Source organism: Oncorhynchus mykiss, chromosome 24 (assembly GCF_057628025.1).
Source record: "Oncorhynchus mykiss isolate SJ-2025 chromosome 24, ASM5762802v1, whole genome shotgun sequence".
NCBI classification, from domain to species: domain Eukaryota; kingdom Metazoa; phylum Chordata; class Actinopteri; order Salmoniformes; family Salmonidae; genus Oncorhynchus; species Oncorhynchus mykiss.
Window position 1 is genome coordinate 41612917 of NC_143045.1, and position 23724 is coordinate 41636640.

The window sequence follows — 23724 nt, forward strand, 5'->3', positions numbered from 1 at the left end:
GATTGTGGAATCTGGTGGGATAGTCTGTGGGATTGTGGAAGCTGGTGGGATTGTGGAAACTGGTGGGAATGTTGGTGGGATTGTGGAAGCTGGTGGGATTGTTGGTGGGATTGTGGAAACTGGTGGGATTGTCGGTGGGATTGTGGAAACTGGTGGGATTATGGAAACTGGTGGGATTGTCGGTGGGATTGTGGAAACTGGTGGGATTGTTGGTGGGATTGTAGAAGCTGGTGGGATTGTTGGTGGGATTGTGGAAACTGGTGGGATTGTTGGTGGGATTGTAGAAGCTGGTGGGATTGTGGAAACTGGTGGGATTGTGGAAGCTGGTGGGATTGTGGAAACTGGTGGGATTGTGGAAGCTGGTGGGATTGTGGAAACTGGTGGGATTTTGGAAGCTGGTGGGATTGTTGGTGAGATTGTGGATATTTGTGGGATTGTGGAAACAGGTGGGATAGTCGGTGGGATTGTGGAAGCTGGTGGGATAGTCGGTGGGATTGTGGAAACTGGTGGGATTGTGGAAGCTGGTGGGATAGTTGGTGGGATTGTGGAAGCTGGTGGGATTGTGGAAACTGGTGGGATTGTGGAAACTGGTGGGAATGTTGGTGGGATTGTGGAATCTGGTGGGATTGTGGAAACTGGTGGGATTGTGGAATCTGGTGGGATAGTCTGTGGGATTGTGGAAGCTGGTGGGATTGTGGAAACTGGTGGGATTTTGGAAGCTGGTGGGATTGTTGGTGAGATTGTGGAAATTTGTGGGATTGTGGAAACTGGTGGGATAGTCGGTGGGATTGTGGAAGCTGGTGGGATAGTCGGTGGGATTGTGGAAACTGGTGGGATTGTGGAAGCTGGTGGGATAGTTGGTGGGATTGTGGAAGCTGGTGGGATTGTGGAAACTGGTGGGATTGTGGAAACTGGTGGGAATGTTGGTGGGATTGTGGAATCTGGTGGGATTGTGGAAACTGGTGGGATTGTGGAATCTGGTGGGATAGTCTGTGGGATTGTGGAAGCTGGTGGGATTGTGGAAACTGGTGGGAATGTTGGTGGGATTTTGGAAATTTGTGGGATTGTGGAAACTGGTGGGATAGTCGGTGGGATTGTGGAAGCTGGTGGGATAGTCGGTGGGATTGTGGAAACTGGTGGGATTGTGGAAGCTGGTGGGATAGTTGGTGGGATTGTGGAAGCTGGTGGGATTGTGGAAACTGGTGGGATTGTGGAAACTGGTGGGAATGTTGGTGGGATTGTGGAATCTGGTGGGATTGTGGAAACTGGTGGGATTGTGGAATCTGGTGGGATAGTCTGTGGGATTGTGGAAGCTGGTGGGATTGTGGAAACTGGTGGGATTGTTGGTGGAATTGTGGAAGCTGGTGGGATTGTTGGTGGAATTGTGGAAGCTGGTGGGATTGTTGGTGGGATTGTGGAAACTGGTGGGAATGTTGGTGGGATTGTGGAAACTGGTGGGATTGTGGAAGCTGGTGGGATTGTGGAAGATGATGGGATTGTGGAAGCTGGTGGGATTGTGGAAGCTGGTGGGATTGTGGAAGCTGGTGGGATTGTGGAAACTGGTGGGATTGTGGAAGCTGGTGGGATTGTGGAAACTGGTGGGATTTTGGAAGCTGGTGGGATTGTTGGTGAGATTGTGGAAATTTGTGGGATTGTGGAAACTGGTGGGATTGTGGACTGGTGGGAATATCGGCGGGATTGTGGAAGCTGGTGGGATTGTGGAAACTGGTGGGAATATCAGCGGGATTGTGGAAGCTGGTGGGATTGTGGAAACTGGTGGGATTGTAGAAACTGGTGGGATTGTGGAAACTGGTGGGATTGTGGAAACTGGTGGGGTTGTGGAAACTGGTGGGATTGTGGAAGCTGGTGGGATTGTGGAAGCTGGTGGGATTGTGGAAGCTGGTGGGGTTGTGGAAGATGATGGGATTGTGGAAGCTTGTGGGATTGTGGAAGCTGGTGGGATCGTGGAAGATGATGGGATTGTGGAAACTGGTGGGATTGTGGAAGCTGGTGGGATTGTGGAAGCTGGTGGGATTTTGGAAACTGGTGGGATTGTTGGTGAGATTGTGGAAATTTGTTGGATTGTGGAAACTGATGGGATTGTGGAAACTGGTGGGATTGTTGGTGGGATTGTAGAAGCTGGTGGGATTGTTGGTGGGATTGTAGAAGCTGGTGGGATTGTTGGTGGGATTGTGGAACCTGGTGGGATTGTCGGTGGGATTGTGGAAACTGGTGGGATTGTGGAAACTGGTGGGATTGTCTTTGGGATTGTGGAAACTGGTGGGATTGTTGGTGGGATTGTAGAAGCTGGTGGGATTGTTGGTGGGATTGTGGAAACTGGTGGGATTGTTGGTGGGATTGTAGAAGCTGGTGGGATTGTGGAAACTGGTGGGATTGTGGAAGCTGGTGGGATTGTGGAAACTGGTGGGATTGTGGAAGCTGGTGGGATTGTGGAAACTGGTGGGATTTTGGAAGATGGTGGGATTGCGGAAGCTGGTGGGATTGTGGAAACTGGTGGGGTTGTGGAAGCAAATGGGGTTGTGGAAAATGATGGGATTGTGGAAGCTGGTGGGGTTGTGGAAACTGGTGGGGTTGTGGAAGCTGATGGGGTTGTGGAAGATGATTGGATTGTGGAAGCTGGTGGGGTTGTGGAAACTGGTGGGGTTGTGGAAACTGGTGGGATTGTGGAAGCTGGTCGGATTGTGGAAGCTGGTGGGATTGTGGAAGCTGGTGGGGTTGTGGAAGATGATGGGATTGTGGAAGCTGGTGGGATTGTGGAAGCTGGTGGGATTGTGGAAGATGATGGGATTGTGGAAACTGGTGGGATTGTGGAAGCTGGTGGGATTGTGGAAACTGGTGGGATTTTGGAAGCTGGTGGGATTGTTGGTGAGATTGTGGAAATTTGTTGGATTGTGGAAACTGGTGGGATTGTGGAAACTGGTGGGATTGTTGGTGGGATTGTAGAAGCTGGTGGGATTGTTGGTGGGATTGTAGAAGCTGGTGGGATTGTTGGTGGGATTGTGGAAACTGGTGGGATTGTCGGTGGGATTGTGGAAACTGGTGGGATTGTGGAAACTGGTGGGATTGTCGGTGGGATTGTGGAAACTGGTGGGATTGTTGGTGGGATTGTAGAAGCTGGTGGGATTGTTGGTGGGATTGTGGAAACTGGTGGGATTGTTGGTGGGATTGTAGAAGCTGGTGGGATTGTGGAAACTGGTGGGATTGTGGAAGCTGGTGGGATTGTGGAAACTGGTGGGATTGTGGAAGCTGGTGGGATTGTGGAAACTGGTGGGATTTTGGAAGCTGGTGGGATTGTTGGTGAGATTGTGGAAATTTGTGGGATTGTGGAAACTGGTGGGATAGTCGGTGGGATTGTGGAAGCTGGTGGGATAGTCGGTGGGATTGTGGAAACTGGTGGGATTGTGGAAGCTGGTGGGATAGTTGGTGGGATTGTGGAAGCTGGTGGGATTGTGGAAACTGGTGGGATTGTGGAAACTGGTGGGAATGTTGGTGGGATTGTGGAATCTGGTGGGATTTTGGAAACTGGTGGGATTGTGGAATCTGGTGGGATAGTCTGTGGGATTGTGGAAGCTGGTGGGATTGTGGAAACTGGTGGGAATGTTGGTGGGATTGTGGAAATTTGTGGGATTGTGGAAACTGGTGGGATAGTCGGTGGGATTGTGGAAGCTGGTGGGATAGTCGGTGGGATTGTGGAAACTGGTGGGATTGTGGAAGCTGGTGGGATAGTTGGTGGGATTGTGGAAGCTGGTGGGATTGTGGAAACTGGTGGGATTGTGGAAACTGGTGGGAATGTTGGTGGGATTGTGGAATCTGGTGGGATTGTGGAAACTGGTGGGATTGTGGAATCTGGTGGGATAGTCTGTGGGATTGTGGAAGCTGGTGGGATTGTGGAAACTGGTGGGAATGTTGGTGGGATTGTGGAAGCTGGTGGGATTGTTGGTGGAATTGTGGAAGCTGGTGGGATTGTTGGTGGAATTGTGGAAGCTGGTGGGATTGTTGGTGGGATTGTGGAAACTGGTGGGAATGTTGGTGGGATTGTGGAAACTGGTGGGAATGTTGGTGGGATTGTGGAAGCTGGTGGGATTGTGGAAGATGATGGGATTGTGGAAGCTGGTGGGATTGTGGAAGCTGGTGGGATTGTGGAAGCTGGTGGGATTGTGGAAACTGGTGGGATTGTGGAAGCTGGTGGGATTGTGGAAACTGGTGGGATTTTGGAAGCTGGTGGGATTGTTGGTGAGATTGTGGAAATTTGTGGGATTGTGGAAACTGGTGGGATTGTGGACTGGTGGGAATATCAGCGGGATTGTGGAAGCTGGTGGGATTGTGGAAACTGGTGGGAATATCGGCGGGATTGTGGAAGCTGGTGGGATTATGGAAACTGGTGGGATTGTAGAAACTGGTGGGATTGTGGAAACTGGTGGGATTGTGGAAACTGGTGGGATTGTAGAAGCTGGTGGGATTGTGGAAACTGGTGGGATTGTAGAAGCTGGTGGGATTGTGGAAGCTGGTGGGATTGTGGAAGCTGGTGTGGTTGTGGAAACTGGTGGGATTGTGGAAGCTGGTGTGGTTGTGGAAACTGGTGGAATTGTGAAAGCTGGTGGGATTGTGGAAGCTTGTGGGATTGTTGGTGAGATTGTGGAAATTTGTGGGATTGTGGAAACTGGTGGGATAGTCGGTGGGATTGTGGAAGCTGGTGGGATAGTCGGTGGGATTGTGGAAACTGGTGGGATTGTGGAAGCTGGTGGGATAGTTGGTGGGATTGTGGAAGCTGGTGGGATTGTGGAAACTGGTGGGATTGTGGAAACTGGTGGGAATGTTGGTGGGATTGTGGAATCTGGTGGGATTGTGGAAACTGGTGGGATTGTGGAATCTGGTGGGATAGTCTGTGGGATTGTGGAAGCTGGTGGGATTGTGGAAACTGGTGGGATTTTGGAAGCTGGTGGGATTGTTGGTGAGATTGTGGAAATTTGTGGGATTGTGGAAACTGGTGGGATAGTCGGTGGGATTGTGGAAGCTGGTGGGATAGTCGGTGGGATTGTGGAAACTGGTGGGATTGTGGAAGCTGGTGGGATAGTTGGTGGGATTGTGGAAGCTGGTGGGATTGTGGAAACTGGTGGGATTGTGGAAACTGGTGGGAATGTTGGTGGGATTGTGGAATCTGGTGGGATTGTGGAAACTGGTGGGATTGTGGAATCTGGTGGGATAGTCTGTGGGATTGTGGAAGCTGGTGGGATTGTGGAAACTGGTGGGAATGTTGGTGGGATTGTGGAAATTTGTGGGATTGTGGAAACTGGTGGGATAGTCGGTGGGATTGTGGAAGCTGGTGGGATAGTCGGTGGGATTGTGGAAACTGGTGGGATTGTGGAAGCTGGTGGGATAGTTGGTGGGATTGTGGAAGCTGGTGGGATTGTGGAAACTGGTGGGATTGTGGAAACTGGTGGGAATGTTGGTGGGATTGTGGAATCTGGTGGGATTGTGGAAACTGGTGGGATTGTGGAATCTGGTGGGATAGTCTGTGGGATTGTGGAAGCTGGTGGGATTGTGGAAACTGGTGGGAATGTTGGTGGGATTGTGGAAGCTGGTGGGATTGTTGGTGGAATTGTGGAAGCTGGTGGGATTGTTGGTGGAATTGTGGAAGCTGGTGGGATTGTTGGTGGGATTGTGGAAACTGGTGGGAATGTTGGTGGGATTGTGGAAACTGGTGGGAATGTTGGTGGGATTGTGGAAGCTGGTGGGATTGTGGAAGATGATGGGATTGTGGAAGCTGGTGGGATTGTGGAAGCTGGTGGGATTGTGGAAGATGGTGGGATTGTGGAAACTGGTGGGATTGTGGAAGCTGGTGGGATTGTGGAAACTGGTGGGATTTTGGAAGCTGGTGGGATTGTTGGTGAGATTGTGGAAATTTGTGGGATTGTGGAAACTGGTGGGATTGTGGACTGGTGGGAATATCGGCGGGATTGTGGAAGCTGGTGGGATTGTGGAAACTGGTGGGAATATCGGCGGGATTGTGGAAGCTGGTGGGATTGTGGAAACTGGTGGGATTGTAGAAACTGGTGGGATTGTGGAAACTGGTGGGATTGTGGAAACTGGTGGGGTTGTGGAAACTGGTGGGATTGTGGAAGCTGGTGGGATTGTGGAAGCTGGTGGGATTGTGGAAGCTGGTGGGGTTGTGGAAGATGATGGGATTGTGGAAGCTTGTGGGATTGTGGAAGCTGGTGGGATTGTGGAAGATGATGGGATTGTGGAAACTGGTGGGATTGTGGAAGCTGGTGGGATTGTGGAAACTGGTGGGATTTTGGAAGCTGGTGGGATTGTTGGTGAGATTGTGGAAATTTGTTGGATTGTGGAAACTGATGGGATTGTGGAAACTGGTGGGATTGTTGGTGGGATTGTAGAAGCTGGTGGGATTGTTGGTGGGATTGTAGAAGCTGGTGGGATTGTTGGTGGGATTGTGGAAACTGGTGGGATTGTCGGTGGGATTGTGGAAACTGGTGGGATTGTGGAAACTGGTGGGATTGTCGGTGGGATTGTGGAAACTGGTGGGATTGTTGGTGGGATTGTAGAAGCTGGTGGGATTGTTGGTGGGATTGTGGAAACTGGTGGGATTGTTGGTGGGATTGTAGAAGCTGGTGGGATTGTGGAAACTGGTGGGATTGTGGAAGCTTGTGGGATTGTGGAAACTGGTGGGATTGTGGAAGCTGGTGGGATTGTGGAAACTGGTGGGATTTTGGAAGCTGGTGGGATTGCGGAAGCTGGTGGGATTGTGGAAACTGGTGGGGTTGTGGAAGCAAATGGGGTTGTGGAAAATGATGGGATTGTGGAAGCTGGTGGGGTTGTGGAAACTGGTGGGGTTGTGGAAGCTGATGGGGTTGTGGAAGATGATTGGATTGTGGAAGCTGGTGGGGTTGTGGAAACTGGTGGGGTTGTGGAAACTGGTGGGATTGTGGAAGCTGGTGGGATTGTGGAAGCTGGTGGGATTGTGGAAGCTGGTGGGGTTGTGGAAGATGATGGGATTGTGGAAGCTGGTGGGATTGTGGAAGCTGGTGGGATTGTGGAAGATGATGGGATTGTGGAAACTGGTGGGATTGTGGAAGCTGGTGGGATTGTGGAAACTGGTGGGATTTTGGAAGCTGGTGGGATTGTTGGTGAGATTGTGGAAATTTGTTGGATTGTGGAAACTGGTGGGATTGTGGAAACTGGTGGGATTGTTGGTGGGATTGTAGAAGCTGGTGGGATTGTTGGTGGGATTGTAGAAGCTGGTGGGATTGTTGGTGGGATTGTGGAAACTGGTGGGATTGTCGGTGGGATTGTGGAAACTGGTGGGATTGTGGAAACTGGTGGGATTGTTGGTGGGATTGTAGAAGCTGGTGGGATTGTTGGTGGGATTGTGGAAACTGGTGGGATTGTTGGTGGGATTGTAGAAGCTGGTGGGATTGTGGAAACTGGTGGGATTGTGGAAGCTGGTGGGATTGTGGAAACTGGTGGGATTGTGGAAGCTGGTGGGATTGTGGAAACTGGTGGGATTTTGGAAGCTGGTGGGATTGTTGGTGAGATTGTGGAAATTTGTGGGATTGTGGAAACTGGTGGGATAGTCGGTGGGATTGTGGAAGCTGGTGGGATAGTCGGTGGGATTGTGGAAACTGGTGGGATTGTGGAAGCTGGTGGGATAGTTGGTGGGATTGTGGAAGCTGGTGGGATTGTGGAAACTGGTGGGATTTTGGAAGCTGGTGGGATTGTTGGTGAGATTGTGGAAATTTGTGGGATTGTGGAAACTGGTGGGATTGTGGACTGGTGGGAATATCGGCGGGATTGTGGAAGCTGGTGGGATTGTGGAAACTGGTGGGAATATCGGCGGGATTGTGGAAGCTGGTGGGATTGTGGAAACTGGTGGTATTGTAGAAACTGGTGGGATTGTGGAAACTGGTGGGGTTGTGGAAACTGGTGGGATTGTGGAAGCTGGTGGGATTGTGGAAGCTGGTGGGATTGTGGAAGCTGGTGGGGTTGTGGAAGATGATGGGATTGTGGAAGCTTGTGGGATTGTGGAAGCTGGTGGGATTGTGGAAGATGATGGGATTGTGGAAACTGGTGGGATTGTGGAAGCTGGTGGGATTGTGGAAACTGGTGGGATTTTGGAAGCTGGTGGGATTGTTGGTGAGATTGTGGAAATTTGTTGGATTGTGGAAACTGATGGGATTGTGGAAACTGGTGGGATTGTTGGTGGGATTGTAGAAGCTGGTGGGATTGTTGGTGGGATTGTAGAAGCTGGTGGGATTGTTGGTGGGATTGTGGAAACTGGTGGGATTGTCGGTGGGATTGTGGAAACTGGTGGGATTGTGGAAACTGGTGGGATTGTCGGTGGGATTGTGGAAACTGGTGGGATTGTTGGTGGGATTGTAGAAGCTGGTGGGATTGTTGGTGGGATTGTGGAAACTGGTGGGATTGTTGGTGGGATTGTAGAAGCTGGTGGGATTGTGGAAACTGGTGGGATTGTGGAAGCTGGTGGGATTGTGGAAACTGGTGGGATTGTGGAAGCTGGTGGGATTGTGGAAACTGGTGGGATTTTGGAAGCTGGTGGGATTGCGGAAGCTGGTGGGATTGTGGAAACTGGTGGGGTTGTGGAAGCAAATGGGGTTGTGGAAAATGATGGGATTGTGGAAGCTGGTGGGGTTGTGGAAACTGGTGGGGTTGTGGAAGCTGATGGGGTTGTGGAAGATGATTGGATTGTGGAAGCTGGTGGGGTTGTGGAAACTGGTGGGGTTGTGGAAACTGGTGGGATTGTGGAAGCTGGTGGGATTGTGGAAGCTGGTGGGATTGTGGAAGCTGGTGGGGTTGTGGAAGATGATGGGATTGTGGAAACTGGTGGGATTGTGGAAGCTGGTGGGATTGTGGAAGATGATGGGATTGTGGAAACTGGTGGGATTGTGGAAGCTGGTGGGATTGTGGAAACTGGTGGGATTTTGGAAGCTGGTGAGATTGTGGAAATTTGTTGGATTGTGGAAACTGGTGGGATTGTGGAAACTGGTGGGATTGTTGGTGGGATTGTAGAAGCTGGTGGGATTGTTGGTGGGATTGTAGAAGCTGGTGGGATTGTTGGTGGGATTGTGGAAACTGGTGGGATTGTCGGTGGGATTGTGGAAACTGGTGGGATTGTGGAAACTGGTGGGATTGTCGGTGGGATTGTGGAAACTGGTGGGATTGTTGGTGGGATTGTAGAAACTGGTGGGATTGTTGGTGGGATTGTGGAAACTGGTGGGATTGTTGGTGGGATTGTAGAAGCTGGTGGGATTGTGTAAACTGGTGGGATTGTGGAAGCTGGTGGGATTGTGGAAACTGGTGGGATTGTGGAAGCTGGTGGGATTGTGGAAACTGGTGGGATTTTGGAAGCTGGTGGGATTGTTGGTGAGATTGTGGAAATTTGTGGGATTGTGGAAACTGGTGGGATAGTCGGTGGGATTGTGGAAGCTGGTGGGATAGTCGGTGGGATTGTGGAAACTGGTGGGATTGTGGAAGCTGGTGGGATAGTTGGTGGGATTGTGGAAGCTGGTGGGATTGTGGAAACTGGTGGGATTGTGGAAACTGGTGGGAATGTTGGTGGGATTGTGGAATCTGGTGGGATTTTGGAAACTGGTGGGATTGTGGAATCTGGTGGGATAGTCTGTGGGATTGTGGAAGCTGGTGGGATTGTGGAAACTGGTGGGAATGTTGGTGGGATTGTGGAAATTTGTGGGATTGTGGAAACTGGTGGGATAGTCGGTGGGATTGTGGAAGCTGGTGGGATAGTCGGTGGGATTGTGGAAACTGGTGGGATTGTGGAAGCTGGTGGGATAGTTGGTGGGATTGTGGAAGCTGGTGGGATTGTGGAAACTGGTGGGATTGTGGAAACTGGTGGGAATGTTGGTGGGATTGTGGAATCTGGTGGGATTGTGGAAACTGGTGGGATTGTGGAATCTGGTGGGATAGTCTGTGGGATTGTGGAAGCTGGTGGGATTGTGGAAACTGGTGGGAATGTTGGTGGGATTGTGGAAGCTGGTGGGATTGTTGGTGGAATTGTGGAAGCTGGTGGGATTGTTGGTGGAATTGTGGAAGCTGGTGGGATTGTTGGTGGGATTGTGGAAACTGGTGGGAATGTTGGTGGGATTGTGGAAACTGGTGGGAATGTTGGTGGGATTGTGGAAGCTGGTGGGATTGTGGAAGATGATGGGATTGTGGAAGCTGGTGGGATTGTGGAAACTGGTGGGATTTTGGAAGCTGGTGGGATTGCGGAAGCTGGTGGGATTGTGGAAACTGGTGGGGTTGTGGAAGCAAATGGGGTTGTGGAAAATGATGGGATTGTGGAAGCTGGTGGGGTTGTGGAAACTGGTGGGGTTGTGGAAGCTGATGGGGTTGTGGAAGATGATTGGATTGTGGAAGCTGGTGGGGTTGTGGAAACTGGTGGGGTTGTGGAAACTGGTGGGATTGTGGAAGCTGGTGGGATTGTGGAAGCTGGTGGGATTGTGGAAGCTGGTGGGGTTGTGGAAGATGATGGGATTGTGGAAGCTGGTGGGATTGTGGAAGCTGGTGGGATTGTGGAAGATGATGGGATTGTGGAAACTGGTGGGATTGTGGAAGCTGGTGGGATTGTGGAAACTGGTGGGATTTTGGAAGCTGGTGGGATTGTTGGTGAGATTGTGGAAATTTGTTGGATTGTGGAAACTGGTGGGATTGTGGAAACTGGTGGGGTTGTTGGTGGGATTGTAGAAGCTGGTGGGATTGTTGGTGGGATTGTAGAAGCTGGTGGGATTGTTGGTGGGATTGTGGAAACTGGTGGGATTGTCGGTGGGATTGTGGAAACTGGTGGGATTGTGGAAACTGGTGGGATTGTCGGTGGGATTGTGGAAACTGGTGGGATTGTTGGTGGGATTGTAGAAGCTGGTGGGATTGTTGGTGGGATTGTGGAAACTGGTGGGATTGTTGGTGGGATTGTAGAAGCTGGTGGGATTGTGGAAACTGGTGGGATTGTGGAAGCTGGTGGGATTGTGGAAACTGGTGGGATTGTGGAAGCTGGTGGGATTGTGGAAGATGGTGGGATTGTCGGTGGGATTGTGGAAACTGGTGGGATTGTGGAAGCTGGTGGGATAGTCGGTGGGATTGTGGAAGCTGGTGGGATAGTCGGTGGGATTGTGGAAACTGGTGGGATTGTGGAAGCTGGTGGGATAGTTGGTGGGATTGTGGAAGCTGGTGGGATTGTGGAAACTGGTGGGATTTTGGAAGCTGGTGGGATTGTTGGTGAGATTGTGGAAATTTGTGGGATTGTGGAAACTGGTGGGATTGTGGACTGGTGGGAATATCGGCGGGATTGTGGAAGCTGGTGGGATTGTGGAAACTGGTGGGAATATCGGCGGGATTGTGGAAGCTGGTGGGATTGTGGAAACTGGTGGGATTGTAGAAACTGGTGGGATTGTGGAAACTGGTGGGATTGTGGAAACTGGTGGGGTTGTGGAAACTGGTGGGATTGTGGAAGCTGGTGGGATTGTGGAAGCTGGTGGGATTGTGGAAGCTGGTGGGGTTGTGGAAGATGATGGGATTGTGGAAGCTTGTGGGATTGTGGAAGCTGGTGGGATTGTGGAAGATGATGGGATTGTGGAAACTGGTGGGATTGTGGAAGCTGGTGGGATTGTGGAAACTGGTGGGATTTTGGAAGCTGGTGGGATTGTTGGTGAGATTGTGGAAATTTGTTGGATTGTGGAAACTGATGGGATTGTTGGTGGGATTGTAGAAGCTGGTGGGATTGTTGGTGGGATTGTAGAAGCTGGTGGGATTGTTGGTGGGATTGTGGAAACTGGTGGGATTGTCGGTGGGATTGTGGAAACTGGTGGGATTGTGGAAACTGGTGGGATTGTCGGTGGGATTGTGGAAACTGGTGGGATTGTTGGTGGGATTGTAGAAGCTGGTGGGATTGTGTAAACTGGTGGGATTGTGGAAGCTGGTGGGATTGTGGAAACTGGTGGGATTGTGGAAGCTGGTGGGATTGTGGAAACTGGTGGGATTTTGGAAGCTGGTGGGATTGTTGGTGAGATTGTGGAAATTTGTGGGATTGTGGAAACTGGTGGGATAGTCGGTGGGATTGTGGAAGCTGGTGGGATAGTCGGTGGGATTGTGGAAACTGGTGGGATTGTGGAAGCTGGTGGGATAGTTGGTGGGATTGTGGAAGCTGGTGGGATTGTGGAAACTGGTGGGATTGTGGAAACTGGTGGGAATGTTGGTGGGATTGTGGAATCTGGTGGGATTTTGGAAACTGGTGGGATTGTGGAATCTGGTGGGATAGTCTGTGGGATTGTGGAAGCTGGTGGGATTGTGGAAACTGGTGGGAATGTTGGTGGGATTGTGGAAATTTGTGGGATTGTGGAAACTGGTGGGATAGTCGGTGGGATTGTGGAAGCTGGTGGGATAGTCGGTGGGATTGTGGAAACTGGTGGGATTGTGGAAGCTGGTGGGATAGTTGGTGGGATTGTGGAAGCTGGTGGGATTGTGGAAACTGGTGGGATTGTGGAAACTGGTGGGAATGTTGGTGGGATTGTGGAATCTGGTGGGATTGTGGAAACTGGTGGGATTGTGGAATCTGGTGGGATAGTCTGTGGGATTGTGGAAGCTGGTGGGATTGTGGAAACTGGTGGGAATGTTGGTGGGATTGTGGAAGCTGGTGGGATTGTTGGTGGAATTGTGGAAGCTGGTGGGATTGTTGGTGGAATTGTGGAAGCTGGTGGGATTGTTGGTGGGATTGTGGAAACTGGTGGGAATGTTGGTGGGATTGTGGAAACTGGTGGGAATGTTGGTGGGATTGTGGAAGCTGGTGGGATTGTGGAAGATGATGGGATTGTGGAAGCTGGTGGGATTGTGGAAGCTGGTGGGATTGTGGAAGCTGGTGGGATTGTGGAAACTGGTGGGATTGTGGAAGCTGGTGGGATTGTGGAAACTGGTGGGATTTTGGAAGCTGGTGGGATTGTTGGTGAGATTGTGGAAATTTGTGGGATTGTGGAAACTGGTGGGATTGTGGACTGGTGGGAATATCAGCGGGATTGTGGAAGCTGGTGGGATTGTGGAAACTGGTGGGAATATCGGCGGGATTGTGGAAGCTGGTGGGATTGTGGAAACTGGTGGGATTGTAGAAACTGGTGGGATTGTGGAAACTGGTGGGATTGTGGAAACTGGTGGGATTGTAGAAGCTGGTGGGATTGTGGAAACTGGTGGGATTGTAGAAGCTGGTGGGATTGTGGAAGCTGGTGGGATTGTGGAAGCTGGTGTGGTTGTGGAAACTGGTGGGATTGTGGAAGCTGGTGTGGTTGTGGAAACTGGTGGAATTGTGAAAGCTGGTGGGATTGTGGAAGCTTGTGGGATTGTGGAAACTGGTGTGGTTGTGGAAGCTGGTGGGATTGTGGAAACTGGTGGGATTGTGGAAACTGGTGGGATTGTGGAAACTGGTGGGATTGTTGGTGGGATTGTGGAAACTGGTGGGAATGTTGGTGGGATTGTGGAAGCTGGTGGGATTGTGGAAACTGGTGGGATTGTGGAAACTGGTGGGATTGTTGGTGGGATTGTGGAAGCTGGTGTGGTTGTTGTATACAGATATGAACTGTGTAATAGGAGAAAGTATCGGACAACGACATCAAGACAATAATAGGGTCCATACACAATATGTCTGAAGACAGCAAGCCTAACTTCAGCTTTTATCCCTCCACAGTGGGGGAAACCTTAACATGACATAGCAGAGCATAGCATAGAATAGTATAGCATAGCATAGAATAGACAGTGTCAGACAGTGTCACCAACAAAGAACCCCCACACCATCACACCTCCTCCACCATGCTTCACGGTGGGAACCACACATGCAGAGATCATCCGTTCACCTGCTCTGCGTCTCACAAAGACAAATCTCAAATTTGGACTCATCAGACCAAAGGACATATTTCCACAAGTCTAATGTCCATTGCTCGTGTTTCTTGGCCAAAGCAAGTCTCTTCTTCTTATTGGTGTCCTTAGTAGTGGTTTCTTTGCAGCAATTCGACCATGAAGGCCTGATTCACACAGTCTCCTCTGAACAGTTGATGTTGAGATGTCTCTGTTACTTGAACTCTGAAGCAGTTATTTGTGCTGCAATCTGAGGTGCAGTTAACTCTAATGAACTTTTCCTCTGCAACAGCGGTAACTCTGGGTCTTCCTTTCCTGTGGCGGTCCTCATGAGAGCCAGTTTCATCATAGTGCTTGATGGTTTTTGCGACTACACTTGAAGAAACTTTCAAAGTTCTTGAACTTTTCCAGATTGACTGACCTTCATGTCTTAAAGTAATGATGGACTGTCGTTTATCTTTGCTTATTTGAGCTGTTCTTGCCATACTATGAGGTTGGTCTTTTACCAAATAGGGCTATCTTCTGTATTCCACCCCTACCTTGTCACAACACAACTGATGGGTCAAACGCATTAAGAAGGAAAGTTAACAAATTCACTTTTAACAAGGCACACCTGTTAATTGAAATGCATTCCAGGTGGCTACCTCATGAAGCTGGTTGAGAGAATGCCAAGGGTGTGCAGAGCTGTCATCAAGGCAAAGGATGGCTACTTTGAAGAATCTCAAATATAAAATATACATTGATGGTTTTACTAAATTATGTTTTGGTTACTACATTATTCCATATGTCTTATTTCATAGTTTTGATATCTTCACTATTATTCTACAATGTACAAAATAGTAAAAATAAAGAAAAATCCTTGAGTGAGTAGGTCTGTCCAAACTTTTGACTGGCACTGTATTATAGTATAGCTTAGTATAACAGCGTAGTATAGTACAGCATAGTATATAATAGTATAGCATAGTATAAAAGTGTATTATAGTATAGCATAGTATAACAGTGTAGTATAGTACCGCATAGTATATTATAGTATAGCATAGTATACAATAGTGTAGTATAGTACGGCATAGTATATTATAGTATAGCGTAGTATACAATAGTATAGTATAGTATAACAGCGTAGTATAGTACAGCATAGTATATAATAGTATGGCATAGTATACACTAGTATAGTATAGTATAACAGCGTAGTATAGTACAGCATGGTATAGCATAGTATAACAGTGTAGTGTGGTATAGCAGCATAGTATAGTATAACAGTATAGCATAGTAACGCATAGTACATGGTAGTATAGAATATAATAGTATAGTATAACATATTACAGAACAGTGTAACATAGTATAGAATAGTATACTGTAACATAGTATAGAATAATATAACATAGTATAGAATAGTACAACATAGTATAGAATAATATAACATAGTATAGAATAATACAACATAGTATAAAATAGTAGAACACGGTATAGAATTGTATAGTATAATAGAGCATAGTATGGTATAACATAGTATAGAACAGTATAGCATGGTAGAGTATAACATAGGGTGGAATAGTATAGTATAGCATAGTATACAATAGTATAACATGGTATATAGTATGTTATAGTATTGTATAAAAAAGTTAACATGGAATAGTATAGGTTAGTATATGACATAGTGTAGTATAACATAGCATAGAATAGTATAATATAACATAGTAAAGAATAGAATACCATAGTATAACATAGTATAGTACAACACAGTATAGAATAGTATATTATAAGATTGCATAGAATAGTATGACATAGTAAAGTATGGTATAGTATAACACAGTTTAGAATATTATAGTACAGTATTGTATAACACAGTTTAGAATATTATAGTACAGTATTGTATAACATAGTTTAGAATATTATAGTACAGTATTGTATAACATAGTATAGTTTAACATAATATAGCATAACACAGTTTAGAATATTATAGTATAGCATAGTATAGTATGACACCGTATAGAATATTATAGTACAGTATTGTATAACATAGTATAGTTTAACATAATATAGCATAACACAGTTTAGAATATTATAGTATAACATAGTGTAGTATAGCATAGTATAGTATAGTATAAGACAGTTTAGAATATTATATTATAGTATAGCATAGTGTAGTATAACATAGTGTATAGTATAGTATAACACAGTTTAGAATATTATAGTATAACATAGTGTATAGTATAGTATAACACAGTTTAGAATATTATATTATAGTATAACATAGTTTATAATTTTATAGTATAGTATAGCATAGTTTAGAATATTATAGTATAGCATAACATTACATAGTATAACATAGTATAGTATAGCATAGTATATTATAGCATAGCACAGCATTGTATAAAATAGCTTAACATATTGTACTCACAATGTACTAGAAGCCAGGTTTGTGTCCTCGTGTTTCAGTTTCCCGTCCAATGCCAGACCACGTTTCTCTCGGTTGTTGTTGAGGAAAGGGGTGAGGGTGTAGACTTTACAAAACGTTGAACTCGGAGCCACCACGTCACTGCGACAACGATAATCAATAACACCAGATCAGTTGCACGAGGTTGACGTACCGTACGTGAGGATGGTTCTTATCTGTGATCATGACTAACGCTTGGCCTGCTTTTTAATTGATTTATAGTCTCAATTTGTGTTTATGACGGTTAACCAGGCATACCATCCGGCAATGTCTCAATCCTAAAAAACACTATGACGATAGTATTTTATCTCTATATCCACATTTCAGATTAGTTATTGAAGACTGGACTGGTCTACATGTCAGATTAGTTATTGAAGACAGGACTGGCCTGCATGTCAGATTAGTTATTGATTAGTTATTGAAGACTGGACTGGTCTACATGTCAGATTAGTTATTGAAGACAGGACTGGCCTACATGTCAGATTAGTTATTGATTAGTTATTGAAGACTGGACTGGTCTACATGTCAGATTAGTTATTGAAGACTGGGCTGGTCTACATGTCAGATTAGTTATTGAAGACAGGACTGGCCTACATGTCAGATTAGTTATTGATTAGTTATTGAAGACTGGACTGGTCTACATGTCAGATTAGTTATTGAAGACTGGGCTGGTCTACATGTCAGATTAGTTATTGAAGACTGGACTGGTCTACATGTCAGATTAGTTATTGAAGACAGGACTGGTCTACATGTCAGATTAGTTATTGAAGACTGGACTGGTCTACATGTCAGATTAGTTATTGAAGACAGGACTGGCCTACATGTCAGATTAGTTATTGATTAGTTATTGAAGACAGGACTGGCCTACATGTCAGATTAGTTATTGAAGACAGGACTGGCCTACATGTCAGATTAGTTATTGAAGACAGGACTGGTCTACATGTCAGATTAGTTATTGAAGACTGGACTGGTCTACATGTCAGATTAGTTATTGAAGACAGGACTGGCCTACATGTCAGATTAGTTATTGAAGACAGGACTGGCCTACATGTCAGATTAGTTATTGATTAGTTATTGAAGACAGGACTGGCCTACATGTCAGATTAGTTATTGAAGACAGGACTGGTCTACATGTCAGATTAGTTATTGAAGACAGGACTGGCCTACATGTCAGATTAGTTATTGATTAGTTATTGAAGACAGGACTGGCCTACATGTCAGATTAGTTATTGAAGACAGGACTGGCCTACATGTCAGATTAGTTATTGATTAGTTATTGAAGACAGGACTGGCCTACATGTCAGATTAGTTATTGAAGACAGGACTGGCCTACATGTCAGATTAGTTATTGAAGACAGGACTGGTCTACATGTCAGATTAGTTATTGATTAGTTATTGAAGACTGGACTGGTCTACATGTCAGATTAGTTATTGAAGACTGGACTGGCCTACATGTCAGATTTCTGTGTTGTAAAAAACGTAAAGAAACGTACTCTGTCTCCTCTGTTGCGACCGGGCATCTGTATTGTGCTGTGTTGAATAGACAGATGTCTGCATACTGACGCACTGTGAATAGAAATTACAATTGTTACAGATGTAGTATCTTAATTTGATCACTCTTTTGTTCCTGAGAATATTCCTTAGATGAGCTTCATGAATTCACTGAAAACCTACATTAACAGTATTGCACTTTTCAATGTAGCCTACTTTTGGCCAGCTAATAACGTTAACCACCGTCCAAATAACATTATGGACTAAACGTTCAAATCCTGTTGCTGCAGGATATTTTTTTTGTTGCCGTGACAATATAGGTCAAAGATCCTACATCTGTAGAACGCATCAACGTTCTGAAAGAAACACACAGGACTACCAGTAATTTGATACTGAAGTGTATGTTGCTGTCACCTGAAATCTTCATTTTCTTCACCGTCTTGTTGGTGTTGTTTGTGACGTGAACGTTGACACTGATAGGCTCCCCGTGGTAGTAGATCTGGAAGGAAAGATGCAAAAGATATTACTGTACCCCCCCAAACAAACACCCTCCTCCCCCCAGAAAAACAGTAGACCTAGTAACATAATGTGGATTAACACTGTATAATGGAGAGTAATGTAGTATAATGGAGAGTCATGTAGTATAATGGAGAGTAATGTAGTATGATGTAGTATGATGTAGAGTAATGTAGTAAAAATGTAGAGTAATGTAGTATAATGTAGAGTAATGTGGTATAATGGGGAGTAATGTAGTATGATGTAGGATAATGTATAATGGGGAGTAATGTAGTATAATGTAGTATGATGTGGAGTAATGTAATGTAATGTAGAGTAATGTAGTGTAATGGAGAGTAATGTAGTATGATGTAGAGCAATGTAGTATAATGTAGAGTAATTTGGCATAATGTAGAGTAATGTAGTATAATGCAGGGTAATGTATATTGGGAGTAATGTAGTATAATGTAGTATGATGTAGAGTAATGTAGTATAATGTAGTATGATGTAGAGTAATGTAGTATAATGTGGAGTAATGAAGTATAATGTAGAGTAATGTAGTATAATATAGTATGATGTAGAGTGATGTAGTATAATGTAGAGTAATGTAGTATAATGTAGAGTAATGTATTATAATATAGTATGATGCAGAGTGATGTAGTATAATGCAGAGTAATGTAGTATAATGTAGAGTAATGTGGTATAATGGGGAGTAATGTAGTATAATGTAGGGTAATGTATAATGGGGAGTAATGGAGTATAATGTGGTATGATGTGGAGTAATGCAATGTAATGTAGAGTAATGTAGTGTAATGGAGTGTAACGGAGAGTAATTATGCGGTATAGTGTAGTATAATGTAGAGTAATGTAGTATAATGTAGAGTAATGTAGTATAATGTAGGGTAATGTATAATGGGGAGTAATGTAGTATAATGTAGTATGATGTGGAGTAATGCAATGTAATGTAGTGTAATGGAGAGTAATGTAGTATTATGCGGTATAGTGTAGTATGATGTAGAGTAATGTAGTATAATTAGAGCAATGTGCCATGAAGTAGAGTAATGTAGTATAATGTAGTATGATGAGAGCAATGTAGTATAATGTAGTATGATGTAGAGTAATGTAGTATAACGTGGAGTAATGTAGTATAATGTAGAGTAATGTAGTATAATATAGTATGATGTAGAGTGATGTAGTATAATGTAGAGTAATGTAGTATAATGTAGAGTAATTTGGCATAATGTAGAGTAATGTAGTATAATGTAGTATGATGTAGAGCAGTGGTTCCCAAACGTTTTATAGTCCTGTACCCCTTCAAACATTCAACCTTCAGCTGTACCCCCTCTAGCACCAGGGTCAGCGCACTCTCAAATGTTGTTTTTGTCATCATTTTAAGCCTGCCACACACACACACTATATGATACATTTATTAATAACCTTTTGTGACTAGGGGGCAGTATTTTCATTTTTGGAAAAATAATGTCCCCGTAGTAAATGGGATATTTTGTCAGGACAAGATGCTAGAATATGAATATAATTGACAGCTTACGATAGAAAACACTCTAAAGTTTCCAAAACTGTAAAAATATTGTCTGTGAGTATAACAGAACTGATATTGCAGGCGAAAGCCTGAGAAAAATCCAATCACACACTATACAATACATTTATTAAACATAAGAATGAGTGTGAGTCTTTGTCACAACCCGGCTCGTGGGAAGTGACAAAGAGCTCTTATAGGACCAGGGCACAAATAATAATATTATAATAATCAATCATTTTGCTCTTTATTTAACCATCTTACATATAAAACCTTATTACCTCATCTGAAATGGTGAATAACTCACAACAGGTTCATGAGAAGGGTGTGCTTTAAAGGATGCACATAACTCTTTCAGAGCATGAAAGAGATAACGAATCCAGTTGTTTGTGTCATCTGCGTAATTGCGCACCCAACTCACTCAGGTGCTTCACTATATCACATTTGACATTGTCCGTAAGCTTGAGTTCATTTGCACACAAAAAAAATCATACAATGATGGAAAGACCTGTGTGTTGTCCTTGTTAATGAAGACAGAGAAGAGCTCCAACTTCTTAATCATAGCCTCAATTTAGTCCCCCACATTGAATATAGTTGCGGAGAGTCCCTGTAATCCTAGATTCAGATCATTCAGGTGAGAAAAAACATCACCCAGATTTGGCCAGGCATGTGAGAAACCCGTCATCCTGCAAGCGGTCAGACAAGTGAAAATGATGGTCAGTAAAGAAAACTTTAAGTTCGTCTCTCAATTTAAAACAACATGTCAATACTTATTCCCTTGATAACCAACGCGCATCTGTTTGTTGTAAAAGCGTTACAAGGTCGCTGCCCGTATCATTGCGTAGTTCAGGAAATACACGAGAGTTCAGGGGCCTTCTGCTTTAACAAAGTTAACCATTGTCACTGTAGTGTCCAAAACATCTTTCAAGCTGTCGCTGCCAAGCCATTCCCATTCCCATCCAGCTGTAACACATAGAATTCACTGGTATGCGAATTGTTTCAAAACATCTCCCGCCATATCACTAATGCATCGTGAAACAGTGTTGTTCGATGAAGGTATATGTCTGTGTAACGGATGTGAAACGGCTAGCTTAGTTAGCGGTGGTGCTGGTGTAACGGATGTGAAACGGCTAGCTTAGTTAGCGGTGGTGCTGGTGTAACGGATGTGAAACGGCTAGCTTAGTTAGCGGTGGTGCTGGTGTAACGGATGTGAAACGGCTAGCTTAGTTAGCGGTGGTGCTGGTGTAACGGATGTGAAACGGCTAGCTTAGTTAGCGGTGGTGTGCGCTAAATATCGTTTCAATCGGTGACTTCACTCGCTCTGAGACCTTGAAGTAGTGGTTACCTTTGCTCTGCGAGGGCCACGGCTTTTGTGGAGCGATGGGTAACGATGCTTCGTGGGTGACTTGTTGACCCTTGCAGAGGGTCCTAGGTTCACGCCCGGGTATGGGCGAGGGGACGGTCTAAAGTTATACTGTTACATCTGTATAGTTTTTTCCCGCCTTTTCCCCCGTTTCCTAGCCACTCCTCCACAATAGTATGGGGCTTGCCTGTCCTAGCCACTCCTCTACAATAGTATGGGGCTTGTCTGTCTTAGCCACTCCTCCACAATAGTATGGTGCTTGTCTGTCCTAGCCACTCCTCCACAATAGTATGGGGCTTGCCTGTCCCAGCCACTCCTCCACAATAGTATGGGGCTTGCCTGTCCTAGCCAGTCCTCCACAATAGTATGGTGCTTGCCTGTCCCAGCCAGTCCTCCATAATAGTATGGGGCTTGTCTGTCCTAGCCAGTCCTCCACAATAGTATGGGGCTTGTCTGTCCTAGCCAGTCCTCCACAATAGTATGGGGCTTGTCTGTCCTAGCCAGTCCTCCACAACAAACGCTGACACTACACACCCAAGTATATCTGACCAAATAAGGAAAGACGAGCGTTGTAATTCTGAATTCCGTAAAGTGAGTGTGGAAGAGGTGAAAAAAAGTATTGTTGTCTATCAACAATGACAAGCCACCCGGGTCTGACAACTTGGATGGAGAATTACAGGATAATAGCGGACGATATTGCCACTCCTATTTGACATATATTAAACTTAAGCCTACTAGAAAGTGTGTGCTCTCAGGCCTGGAGGGAAGCTAAAGTCATTCCGCGACCTAAGAATAGTAAAGCCCCCTTTACTGGCTCAAATAGCCGACCAATCAGCCTGTTACGAACCCTTTGGAAAGTTTTGGAAAAAATTGTGTTTGACCAGAAACAATGTTATTTAACAGTAAACAAATTGACAAACAGACTTTCAGCACAGTTATAGGGAAGGACATTTAACAAGCACAACACTCACACAGTGACTAATGATTGGCTGAAAGAAATTGATAAAAAGATTGTGGAGGCTGTTTTGTTAGACTTCAGTGCGGCTTTTGATATTATTGATCATAGTCTGCTGCTGGAAAAACTTATGTGTTATTGCTTTACACACCCTGCTATAATGTGGATAAAGAGTTACCTGTCTAACATAACACAGAGAGTGTTCTTTAATGGAAGCCTATCACATATAATCAGGAATTCCTCAGGGTAGCTCTCTAGGCCCCTTGCTTTTTAAAATGTGTACTAACGACATGCCACTGACTTTGAGTAAAGCCAGAGTTTCTATGTATGCTGTTGACTCAACACTATACACGTCAGCTACTACAGCTACTGAAATGACCGCAACACATAACAAAGGGCTGCGGTTAGTTTTAGAATTAGTGGCAAGAAATAAGTTAGTCCTAAATATATATTTTTTTAAACGAAAAGCATTGAATTTGGGACAAATCTTTCACTAAACCCAGAACCTCAACTAAAACTTGTAATAAATGATGTGGAAATTGAGCAAGTTGAGGAGACTAAACTGCTTGGAGTAACCCTGGATGGAGTAACCCTGGATGGAGTAACCCTGGATTGTAAACTGTCATGGTTAAAACATATTGATACAACAGTAACTAAGATGGGGAGAAGCCTGTCCATAATAAAGCGCTGCTCTACCTTCTTAAAAGCACGATCAATATGGCAGGTCCTACAGGCTCTAGTTTTGTCACAGCTGGACTACTGTTAAGTCGTGTGGTCAGGTGTCACAGACTTGGATGTACACAGAGAGCTAACATTAATAATATGCATGTCAATCTCTCCTGGCTCTAAAGGAGGACAGATTGACTTCATCACTACTTGTATTTGTGAGAGCCATGACTTCATGGAACTCTATTCCACATCAGGTAACTGATGCAGCAGTAGAATCAGATTTAAATTAACAGGTAAACATACACCTTATGTAACAGCGTGGACTGTGAAGCAACACAAACATAGGTACAGACACATGCATACACACAATAACATACGCACTATACACACATGGACTTTGTGTTGTAGATGTGTGGTTGTGAAGTAGGGGCCTGAGGGCACACAAGTAATGTGTTGTAAAATCTGTTATGAATGTATTGTAATGTTTTTAAAATGTAGAACTGCCTAAATTTTGCCAGACCCCAGGAAGACTAGCTGCTGCCATGGCAGGAACTAATGGGGATCCATAATAAACCCCAGGAAGACTAGCTGCTGCCTTGGCAGGAACTAATGGGGATCCATAATAAACCCCAGGAAGAGTAGCTGCTGCCTTGGCAGGAACTAATGGGGATCCATAATAAACCCCAGGAAGAGTAGCTGCTGCCTTGGCAAGAATTAATGGGGATCCATAATAAACCCCAGGAAGACTAGCTGCTGCCTTGACAGGAACTAATGGGGATCCATAATAAACCCCAGGAAGAGTAGCTGCTGCCTTGGCAGGAACTAATGGGGATCCATAATAAACCCCAGGAAAAGTAGCTGCTGCCTTGACA

The 23724-nt window shown here is 45.3% G+C and overlaps 1 protein-coding gene across 1 annotated transcript in view; it reads right to left on the reverse strand.

Annotated features, from left to right (window-relative positions):
- arrb1 (arrestin, beta 1) overlaps positions 1–23724 on the reverse strand; it is a 78015-nt gene that overhangs the window by 19539 nt on the left and 34752 nt on the right. Inside the window, exons 9-11 of the mRNA XM_036962082.2 lie at positions 18248–18332; positions 17836–17908; positions 16307–16444 (exon numbers count right to left, since the gene is read on the reverse strand). Coding sequence (XP_036817977.1) covers positions 16307–16444; positions 17836–17908; positions 18248–18332 — 296 coding nt within the window. The remainder of the gene's footprint in view (positions 1–16306; positions 16445–17835; positions 17909–18247; positions 18333–23724) is intronic.